This window comes from Octopus bimaculoides, chromosome 28, assembly GCF_046866305.1.
Source record: "Octopus bimaculoides isolate indiv1 chromosome 28, ASM4686630v1, whole genome shotgun sequence".
Taxonomy (NCBI): Eukaryota; Metazoa; Mollusca; class Cephalopoda; order Octopoda; family Octopodidae; genus Octopus; species Octopus bimaculoides.
In genome coordinates, this window is record NC_142955.1 from 5,063,949 (window position 1) to 5,076,448 (window position 12,500).

At 37.2% G+C, this 12,500-nt stretch overlaps 1 protein-coding gene across 3 annotated transcripts in view; it reads right to left on the reverse strand.

Annotated features, from left to right (window-relative positions):
- Positions 1–12,500, reverse strand: part of LOC106879244 (CYFIP-related Rac1 interactor B) — a 154,489-nt gene that overhangs the window by 4,339 nt on the left and 137,650 nt on the right. For all 3 annotated transcript variants that reach the window (XM_052977635.2, XM_052977633.2, XM_052977634.2), the window contains 3 exons: positions 7,039–7,118; positions 3,310–3,436; positions 2,317–2,387 (listed from right to left, as the gene is read on the reverse strand). In XM_052977635.2, the coding sequence (XP_052833595.1) occupies positions 2,317–2,387; positions 3,310–3,436; positions 7,039–7,118 (278 nt within the window). The remainder of the gene's footprint in view (positions 1–2,316; positions 2,388–3,309; positions 3,437–7,038; positions 7,119–12,500) is intronic.

Sequence of the window (12,500 nt, forward strand, 5' to 3'; positions counted from 1 at the left end):
GCTGCCGTGTAGCATGGCTATTTACATATATGCATCATACAGTCTACCTTTCATCCTGAGCGAGAGGTCCTTAGTTGCCAGCAGAGGTAGGAGCTCCCTGAACTTTGCCTAGGTTATTCTTATTCTGGCCGCTACACTCTCAGAGCAACCAGCCCCACTACAGACTTGGTCACCTAGGTAGCAGAAGCTATTAACTACTTCTTGTTTCTTCCCCTAGCATGTGATGGAATCTGTTTTTTGAGCATCTGTGTTGTTTATTGCCCTTGTGCACCTGTCACACACAAAAACTATCTTCCAAGTTAACCTTCCTTTGATATTGCTGCACCTTTTATGTGTCCATAGCTTACACCAGGTACATCATATGGAGTTTCCACCCACACGTTTTCTACAGATCAAGCAGGGCCATCTACCTGAAAGGGCTTGTGTTTTATCTACCTTCCTACTTACTAAGACTTTGGTTTTTGCTAGGTTAACCCCAAGGCCCTTTGATTCTAGACCTTGCTTCCAGCACTCTAAACTTTGTCTCTAGTTCTAGCAGTGACTTGGCTATTAGAACAAGGTCATCAGCATAGAGGAGCTCCCAGGGGCAGCTTGTCTTGAATTCCTCTGTTATTGCCTGGAGGACTATGATGAACAAAAGGGGACTGAGGACTGATCCTTGGTGAACCCCTACTTCTACCCAGAATTCTTCAATATACTCATTGCCAACTCTCACCTTTCTGACAGCATCCCTGAACAGGGTTTGTACAGCTCTTACCAACCACTCGTCTATCCCTAGTTTCTGCATTGACCACCAGATAAGGGATCGGGGGACCCTGACAAAGGCTTTCTCCATGGCAACAAAAACCAAATACAGAGGTTTATCTTCGGCTAGATATTTCTCCTACAGTTGCCTTACCAGAAATATAGCATCAGTGGTGCTTCTGCTTGACACAAAACTGAACTGCATCTCACTTAGGCTAACTCTCTCCCCAATTTGTTGGGCTTTGACCCTCTCTGTAACTTTCATCATCTGATCCAATAACTTGATACCCCTGTAGTTATTTCTATCTAAAGCATCACCTTTTCCCTTGTAGCAGTTGACTATGGTGCTGCTACACCAGTCATTGGATATGACTCTTTCATGAACTACCTGACTTACGATGCAGGTAACAAGACCTTAACCTACACCACCCAATATTTTAAACATCTCGGCGGTGATTCCTGATGGGCCAGCTACTTTCCCTGTCTTCATATCTTTAATTGCTTTATCTACCAGGGTACTGTTGATTTAGGTAGCTGGTCTCTCAATTGGGTCAACATTTGGCAGACTCTCCTCCTCCCATTCATTCTCCACATTCAGCAGTCTTCCATAATGGCATCTCCAAGCCTCTTTCTTTGCAGAATCATTAAACACAAGGGCACCACCATCCATGTGGACACATTTCTCTCCTATGACATCACAATTTTCTCTCATATAATGTCTTGCAATCCGAAATACTTCAGTACTTTGGTCCTCATGTCACTGAACATTGGCAAACTTCTTTTCTGCTACTCCCTTGGCTATATATACCTGTCTCCTAGCTTCCCTTCTGGCTATTTGATACATTCTCCTGCTATCCCCACTCTTCCAAGCCTGTTTCTTTACTCTAATGGCCCTGTCTACAGTATTGTTCCACCAGCATGTTACCCTAGGTCTGGAAGGGACTTTGCACCAGCAACAGATTTGGTCTGTGGCACTCAGCAAGCTGTCTCTCAGGAATTCTCAGCTGCCTTCTGTCACAAGTCTGTAGCTCATCCCTATCATCAAATTTCTCGATAAGGATATCCCTAAATCTCTGACCATGTGAAGGGTTCCTAACCTTCCAAGTCCTTCTTTTTCAGATTGGTCTGCTTTTTGACATCCTTCTGGCCTCGAGCTTAACTGTGCATATTTGTGAGTGTCATCAAATGGCCATCATCATCATCATAATTATTTAACATCAGAAGAGTGTGAAATTGCTTCACCCATTTCCAAAGATCATCTTGGTGTCAACAGCAGAGATGAACCTGACATCCGTAGACCATAAACAGCACTCAAGGCATCAGAGAAACATTTAAAGTTGTTGCTGTCTGAATTTAAATCGAATCCCATCAGCCATTTCACTTGTTGAGGAGTTCAACAAGAAGGTGTCCTCCTTGATTTTTGATGAGCTGATGATGTTGTACACCCTGAGAAGACAGCACTTCAGTTCATTCATCAACTTACATACACAGACAGACGTAGATATATATTTTAACACAGACACCTATACATACACACCTGTACATGATGTGTCTGTATCAGATGACACTTACCGTAAAGCATTCATTAGTCCTTCCACTTTGTCATTCTGTTGGTCCCTTAGAAGTTTTATACAACTCTTTACCTGAAATCAGAAAAAAGAAAAAAAAGAAAAAAAATTATATCTTTTTGCACAGTTGTGAGGTAAGAATAGGTGCAGGCATAGCTGTGTGATAAGATGCTTCTTTCCTAACCACATAGTTCTGGGTTCAGTCCCATGGTGTGGCACCTTGGGCAAGTGTCTTTTACTAAAGCCTCAGGCAGACCAAAGCCTTGTAAATGAATTTGGTAGATGGAAACCGAAAGAACTCCATTGTCTATATATATATATACAGAGAGAGAGAGAGAGAGAGAGAGAGAGAGAGAGAGAGAGAGAGAAAGAGAGAGAAAGAGAGAGAGAGAGAGAGAGAGAGAAAGAGAGAGAGATAGCACTCAATTTTAAAAGAATATTCAACAATTAGACACTAGTAAACGTAAGTAGAATATATATCCATAGTAAATCCTCATGTATGACAAGTAAATGCAAATATCATTTGGAAGAATTTCAAGAAATTCAGAATATTTGACAAACAAAAAATATGTATAAAGAAAATCACATCTTATAAAGCCTCACCTTGTAAAGCCAACAATTGCTTCTATTATATTAACACACACACACACACACACACATATAGAAAATATCATTAAGATTAATATAAATATTTCCTAAAATATATGTTAACACAACGTTGTGAAGGGAATCCAAAATCAGAGAAATTCGAATTGAACATATGAAATATTACCAGTACACAAATATCTGCAAAAAGAACACTTAGAAGGAATTCATTCTAAGACATTGCTGTATTCAACTAATGGTGACATCAGTGAATAACAAAAAAATAATAAAAATAAAAAATAAACATAAGAATTCTACGTCATGATAATTAGAAACAGAGATTTAGAAGAATTAACCTTATTACATGATATACAAAAAGCTATTATAATTTACAAAGTTGATGGATACTTACATCAATACCAGAATTTTTGGCAAATGCACCCACAGGATGTACATGGTCGTACAGAATTATTACCCCAACCATCACCCGTAAACAAAATAGCTTCGTCTCTTCATTTTTGAACCTTGAGCAGTAGTTTCTGAAAGTAAGAGAATGGTAACCATGTAGTTTTGTTCATTTATGTAACAGTGAAGAGAATAGGTTTGGCCAGAGGTGAAATTATATTCACTGGTGGGAGTTATCATTGGAGTAAATTCCATCAAAGATTGGAAATAAGGGAGAACACTTGTATGATAGGGACATTTGTTTACAATTATCATGTGATGTGAAGGCAAGGAGACACAAACAGACACACACAATATGCTTCTTTCAGTTTCCATCTACCAAGACTGGAAGTATACTAGAAGACATTTTCCCAAGAGCCGTGCAGTGGTACTGAAGCCAGAATTATGAGGTGGGGAAGTACACACAGCCATGCCTGCACCTAACTTCAAATACCAGCCTTGTACACTCTGTATAATTTCTAAGTTTGACTGAGGATTATTTTGACAGTACAAGAGTCTGTAGAACACGCAGTTGTTTAGATACTACAAGAGACATAAATTACTTAGATGGACAGTTTGCAATATCCTCCAAGCATTTGAAGTAAAAAAAAAAGTCAACAAACACAACATTGTTGGCCAAAATATTGTTGCAAAGTGCAAGCTTTGAAGTCATGGAAGATCAGAAATGACCTCCACCAACTAATAATGGCCATCTGACTGTCAGTGAAACAAAGCCACATAAAATGAATTTTGCTATCTTTTTTCTTTTATTTTTTCAGTCATTAGACTGTGGCCATGCTAGAGCATTACCCTGAAGAATTTTTAGTTGAATAAATTAATCCCACTACTTATTTTTCAAAATAAATATATACACACAATTGTTTTCTCTCTGTTTCCATCTACCAAATCCACTCACATGGCTTTGGATGGCCTGAAGCTATAGAAGACATTTGCCAAAGGTGCCATACAGTGAAACTGAACTCAGAACCATGTGGTTGGGCAGCAAGCTTCTTACCACACAGTCATGCCCACGCCCTTGAGAAATTTCAGAAGAAACTGAAATTTGTATCAGTAAAGCTAGTCAGGGCAGCTCAACAAATGGTTTTAATATGAGATGAATGAAAATCAACAAAAAGAAGAGAGAATCAGCATTATGAAATCTGCTCTACACTTCTTTTGGGCAACAAAAATGGACTGTTTCTTGATCACATTGTGATGAGATGAAAAATGTTATTCTATAGAAGCAACAGCATTCAATACAGTGGCTGGAAAGTTGAAGTCACTGTAGGTCAACAAATACAATCATTCACAGCTCCTTGAATTCTGGTGACACCATAACAGCAAAGAAGCATTGGTTGGATTATTTAACAGTTGCACCAAGTGATGCCAGCATTAGGATTCTTAAGAGGCTAAGCACTGCTCACTCATCTAGAAAAAGCTGACTGGCTAAGATCTGGTCTTATTACTAATATGATATATGTCATAAGGCACAAGCTGGCAGAATTGGTAGCACACTGGGCAAAATGCTTAGTGGCATTTTGTCTGTCTCTATGTTCTGAGTTCAAATTCCGCTGGAGTTGACTTTGCCTTTCATCAATAAAATAAATACCAGTTGGACACTGAGGTCAATGTAATTGACTTAGCACCTACCCAGGAATTGCCGCCTTGTGCCAAAATTGAAACCCCTTATTATTATTATTATTATTATTATTATTGTTGTTATTGGGTGAGGGAGGAGTGCATACCATCAGAGTGACACTGGGGTAAACTATATGAAGCCCAATATACCCATCATGACTACCCATCTGTTAAGGTACACCAGGAACATGCATCACAACCATATGTGCGCAATATGGTGATCTCGTATCAAGATAAACAGCGCATGACCTTACAGGTGGGGCACAGTTAGAATTTTCTTCTGGTTGAGTAATCCATCCTGCTCAAATGGTCCTTGAATAAGGGTTGTTTAAGGATGTGAACAAAATACCCCTGTTTCCAGAGGTGAATTATTCGAATCCCAAAGAATTCCTCTCAACATATGGCTATGATGTTCCTTCACTACTTCTGCTCATGATCAGAGATGCACATATCATCAGCCACCAAATGACAAACTGGCAAGCAAATCTGTAGTATTGAGCAGTATATCTGCTGTAGCCCATCGTTTATACCAACACAAAACAATGTACATGATAACACTTCCAATCAACTAAAATCAGATGCTATGAGAGCCAGAGCCTGGTAAGGCACCAAGGCAATTATTATTATTATTATTATTATTATTATCATTTTACTTCTCAGAGCTCTTGATCTTACTTGCTCTGGTTGATTCTCTGAGAGCAGAAAGCAACCTGTTATCAAAGGTCTCACAGGGTTTTTTTCTGCAAATTATAAGCTTTGGTACTTGGATGGTAACTTATTGTGGAAGGCATACAACACCCAAGCACTAATCTCAAAATCCTAGCTGTCCCTAATAGAACAGTTTTGGGGGGGGGGGGGGCTTGCTCTTCCCTCATGTAAACTCCAACTTCTCCAACATATTTCTTGAACCTAGTTATTAGTACCTCAAGTGCCCTCTACTTTTCACAAAGTCTCCAGTGAACAAACTTAGTCATGTTATCGTGCCTCCTTTTGTAGGGCTTTTGAGCCAACCTGCTACACTCACTCACAATATGTGGAATTGTCCTGTTTTTGCTGCCACACATCCTATAAGGGGGTGATTCACTGCTCTTATCTATTTAGAGCTTGGTGTAATTAGTTCTTGGAGCTTGTTCTTGGGCATCCTTTCAGCTCACTTTCTCTTAGCCATCTCCAGATGTTGGTCTTGTCATTCCCTTCAATTTCTCATTATTATTGTCATCATCATAGGTACAAGAATAAGGCAAGTGAGCTGGCAGAATCATTAGCATGCCAGGCAAAATGCTTCATGGCTTACTCTTTCTGCCGAGGTTCACTTTACCTTTCATCCTTCCAAGGTTGATAAATTAAGTACCAGTAAAGTACTGGAGTTGATGTGATCAACTTGCCCACTTCACCACAAATTTTAGGCTTTATTGTAGGAAGGATTATTATTATAAATACAAGAGTAAAACAGTGAGCTGGCAGAATTGTTAGCACACAGGGCAAAATGCTTAGCAGCATTTTGTCTGTCTTTACATTCCGAGTTCAAATTCCGCCAAGGTTGATTTTGTCTTTCATCCTTTCCCCAAAATTGCTGGCCTTGTTCCATAAATTCAAATTGATATTATGATATATGCTTGTTTTCTTTTTCTATGTGGTTGTAAAGTTATAAAGGAGAAGCACCAAATGTGTTATCTGTCTCATAAAAATCTTTTTTTTTTTTTGCCAGAATGAACAAAGATATTCTATGAGCATTTCCTTTAGCATTTAAACTGGCCAAATCAGGCCCAAATATTCTACCAGTTTTATGCTCAAATCAGCCAGATGCAGTCTCACACCTACCCTACAATGTCTATCTAAAAACAAATAATCACAACATCAAAATCTCAAGGCTATGAGATAATACACAATTTCTTTTAAGATATGTGGACAAATAAGTCTTACATTTCATAAATTAAACATTAAAGAAGTTAAATATTCCTATCTTTTATTTTTTAACTGCTCTTGAAAGATTTTGAGAGAGAGATAGATGGATGGATGGAAGCAGACAAAGAAGAGTATTAAATCAGAATTGACTTACGGATTTTCTATCATCTCCCGGCAAATATTGGCCATTGTACTGAGACAGTCAGTGGTGATCTCAACAGGAAGGTCTTTGTGCTGTTGATGGAAATAGAGGAGGACATAGTGACAGTGGTAATGGCGGTGGTGATGGCAGAAGAATTGGTAGTAGTGGTATGGTGTAAAGATAGTGGTAGTTGTATGGTTGTTGTGGTTAAGATAGTGGTGACTGTGAATAAAGATGGTGGTGGTGGTGGTGGTGTTAGTTGTGGATAGAGGACAATGGTGGGAGTGTTGGCGGTGGGAGATAGTGATTGTGGTGGTGGTGTGGTTCACAGTTAGTCAGACAGTTGGTTACCTCTGATGACACACAGACATTGGTTACAATAACAAGAGCTATATCCATCAGATATCAACAACATCACAAAAACTAAATCACTACTCCCAAACTAAATGGCTCCACTTTATGCAGCACTCCTATGGAGAATGTTGGCGTGGCTGTGTGGTAAGAAGCTTGCTTCTCAACCACATGGTTCCAGGTTCAGTCTCACTGCATGGCACCTTGGGCAAGTGTCTTCTTCTATAGTCTCAGGTCAACCAAAGCCTTGTGAGTGGATTTGGTGGACAGAAACGGAAATTCCATCATACTCACACATTTTATCTTTTACTTGTTTCAATCATTTGACTGTGGCCATGCTGGAGCACCCCCTTAAAGGGTTTTAATCAAAGAAATTGACCTCAAGACTTATTCTGTGTAAGCCCAGTACTTATTTTATCAATATCTTTTGCTGAACCACTAAGTTACGGGGACATAAAGTGATGGCGGGGGGGGGGGGACAAATACAAGACACAAAGACATACACACACATATATAAGTGTGTGGTCTGATCAGTAAGTATCCAGTATGTTGCTATAGTAATGAAGCTAAAGCACACAGAGTGAAGCCGCTTGGCACAGATTAACCTTGAACTCTGCTGTGCATGTGAACTAAGTTTTAACATTGTAGCTCACTTTCGTTTACAACCATGTTTGGAAGGAAGATGTGTAGCGTATGATCATCACATTGACCATGACGGAGAAAATTGCTCAAGAACACGATACACAACCAGCCTGGGAATTGAAACCATGATCTTATAATCATGAGTGCAACACCCTAACTACTGTTCCACGTCCATTCATACACTACATTCACACAAACTGCAAATTATGCAGAACTACACAGAAAACACACACAAATACTCACCACACATTGGACAAAGATAACCAACTTCAAACTGTGTGAAATTTTGTGTTTCAGTTTTAAAAAGCTTAGAAAAATGACCAAAGAAGAAGAATAACGATTGTCTCATTGCTATCAAGTGGGTTATCATAACAGATTCATTGTTAACAAATTGAGTTTTAAACTAAATTAAAGGACATAGCAAAAATCATCTCAGAAAAATTAAAATAGCATGACATTGATTATGCTGCTGAAAATAGATAAAATAAAATAATGTTTTGCATACATCAATACATGTAATGAGTGCATGTATGTATACATACATTATATATACACACATACACACATGTAAATATCGAACAATGATAATGAGTGCTCAACACCAGATTGGTGGATAAAGATTCTTTATTTGTGTATTAAGGCTACCATTGGTTTCATGTTAAGGAATACTTCAACAATTATAAAGCCTATCACAAGGAACATTTTAATCCAAAATGGAGACGAACACTAATGTTCCATATGATAGATTTGATAATTGCTGAGATATTCCTTAACATGAAACCAATGGTAGCCTCAATACAGAAATAAAGTTTACATATAAACACACACAAACAATATATATTACAAAAAAAGGAATAATATGTGAGTATATATTGAGTCATCCCATAAATAATGTGTTTTCTTTTCAATTGCATGAACTAAAAGTTGGAGGGGGATGGGAAAAACTACCTGCATCAACTTGCTATAAAAGCAGGTGTAGTAATTTTACCTTTGCCTTATTCTTAGTGCAAGTTTTGAAGAGTGCAGTTCGATTTTAAAAGTTATTTTTTCAAAGCTATAACAGAAGTAACAAAGGAGCATATTTTGCTTTATGAGTTCAATAAAGGCAACAACACAACAGAAAGTGCGAGGAATATTAATGCAGTATATTGGGATCGGACAATAAGTGTAAACCAGTGTCAATGGTGGTTTCAGAAATTCTGAGCTGGAAACTATAGTGTAGAAGATAAGACTCATCCTGGAAGATCTGTAGAGCTCACAAAAGAGGTCCTGCAAATCCTGGTGGAACAAAATCCCACCGTAACTGTTGAGGAATTTGGTCATTCAACCATTCATCATGCCACAGGAAAAGTCAGCAAATTGGGTCAATGGGTTCCTCACAAACTTCCTGGGTCATGTGCAAAGAGTGAAAGTGTGGCTTTCTTTGCTGTCATATCTCACAAATGAACCTTTTTTTGACCAAATAGTGACTGGTGACGAGAAATGGGTTCTCTATAAAAATGTCAAGCACCGAAGACAGTGGGTAGGAGAAACACCAGCACTCCAGGCTAAAGAAGGTCTTCACCCATGTAAAGTGTTGTTATCTGTTTGGTGGGATATGAAAGGTTTAGTCCACTTTGAACTTTTGAACCCAAACCAAATGATAACAAAGGAGATCTACTGCAAGCGGCTTGAGTGGCTTAAGTCAGCGCTAGAAGAAAAATTACCATCTTTGGTTTCAAGATGAAAAGTGTTCATCCATCAGGATAATGCTTGGCCACATACAACAAGGATGATATTCCAAAGGCTGGAGCAGTTTGAATGGGAAATGATGCCCCCACCCCCCACCCACCATATACACCAGGCTTTGCCCCATCTGATTATCATTTATTCTGCAATCTTCAAAATCATTTGGACGGAAAAAATATGAATTCTGTAGATGAGGTCAGAACAGTATTGGAGGAGTATTTTTTTATCACTGACATGTGAATTTTGGAAGAGGGGCCTTGTAAGTCCACCAGATAGATGGAAGAGCATTGTAAAAAAATGAAGACCAAAAAAGAACTTTGTTTATCTTAATTTTGAAAAATAAAAAAAAGTATTAAAAAAATTGCACTATTTCTGGGATGACCCAATATATATATTTATATAAATATAGATATCTTGTTAAGCAAACAGTTGAACATTCATCATATATAAGTTAAACATTACTAGTACACTACGTTAAACATGTAAACAAGAACAATTAAAACACACTCATGCACTTAGCCAAACATATAATCACATGTAACAAGAAAATGTATTCATGCACAAAAGTAAACACATAATACACACACACACACACACAGTCGATATTCAAATAAAAAAAAAAGCTGGAGAAAATGAATGTGAGGACATGCGCAAAAAATGTATTGGCTTGATGCTCGGTGAAAGGAGAGTTTGATGTGCTGTTGGCGATTTTTTCTCCTTCTTTGGATTTTTCCCTTCCTCTTTTCCAATGAAGATCTATGTTCGAAACCTCAAACTCTCTCCTTTCACTGAGCATCAAGCTAATACCCTAGTTGTGCATGTCCCCGGGTTCATTCTTTTTGTTTTTTTAAATTGAAACATTAAGCTGTTTATTTATTTGAATTGACTATATATGTGCGCCATATTTGTTTAAAAAGTTAAACACAATCTTTTATACAGCTGAACACAATTATATTTAGCAACACATCAACACATATAAGAAAACACTAACATGCAGATGGTTAAACATGTAGTATATGAGAGATTATGGGATATCTCAATTGCTTCAAAACAGCAGTCAAGTCTCCCTCAAATCACACCATACACGCTTCCTATCATCAGTCTACCCCGTCTGGGTTGACCTAGGGTCAAACACTAAGAACAACTGAAACAGCTGTAAAAACAATACACAACAATAGGATCTCTTTGACAAGTTAGAAATGGCAGCCAAATTCACACAACTCACACTTTTACAGTGATAGAAAATGATGAACATATGTAGCCTTAGATTATTTAAACATAAATGGGATGGTCATGGTGAGAATAACTTTGATCATAGGTCTGCTAAAGCAGAGCTGATCTGAGGTTAAATAACATCAACACCTATAGTACTGACCACACAACATTCACAACAGTAACCTCACAACATTAAATAACAACAACAACAACAAATAGATGGAAGAAATCACTGCAAATTGAAAATAGAAACAGATAAAAAACAAAAAATTAAGACACATATCAATCCAAGGCCCCATAATTAGTAAAAAATCTAACAACATTCTAAAAGTGACCCTTGACACAAGAGGTCATAAGGGCAGCAGTTAGGGTTAAGTTTGTTACAGAAGGAAGTTCAGAAGTTTTCAAGAACCCCACCCCACCATTCTGCTCCCATACAAGAGACAGTTTATTGACAGAAAAAGGGGGTAGCAATACCAAGTATTATTATTGTTGTTGTTACAACTACTTGTATTATTATTGTTGTTATTATATTATTATTATTATTATTATTATTATATTATTATTATATTTATTATTATTAGTAGTATTTAGATACTGCTAGCAAAAGAAAGAAAACAAAAAAAGCATGATTGTGGATGGTTTGTATTAAAATTCATGTTTACTCCCTAAGAATATGTGAATTGATGGATAAGACAACCAATTGTCAAACATTAATAAAGAAATTATCATAATCATCATCAAAACTCTCTAAATGGTAGAGGTTTAATTAGAATTCTTGTAAATCACACATACATACATTTAGAGAATAAGTAAAAATAAAACATTTCATCTACTCAACATTTGTTTCAAAGACCACATTCCATATGGAGTGAATAATGAATTTATTTGAGATAATCATTGTCCTTTCAACTAAAATTATCAAGCTTCTAATGTTTCTATGCACAGACATGGATATAAGGTGAAGGCAGGGCAGTGGAGATTAAGAATCATGTTTAGCTATGTGAATGCAGTAAAGTGTGACCTCTGTCATATTCACTGACTGACCAAAACATTGAATGAAACTGAAGGCAGGAAACAGGAAATAGCCTGTCGTATATATATATATATATATATAGACACATGTTAATATCGAACAATGAAAATGTGTGCTCAAAACTACATTGGTGGATAAAATTTTTTTATTTATTGCTTAACACTACCATTGGTTTCATGTCAAGAGAGATCCCTTAACAATTATCAAATCTGCCACATGGAACATTGGTGTTCGTACATGAAACCAATGGTAGCCTTAACCCATAAATAAAGTATATATAAATAATTTTAATTGAGGAAAGAGAAGTCAAATCTATGTTACATATGTTTCAATGAGCAAATGTAATTTATTTCATATTAAATACAAAAGTTCTGCAATTTTATGCAAGAAATTCAAAGTCATTTTTGAGACATAATTTGATTCACAATCAACTGATGAAATAAACATACAAAAGTAAGAACTTTCACCACTTCAAATCGGGAATCAAACCATGTGTGCTTAA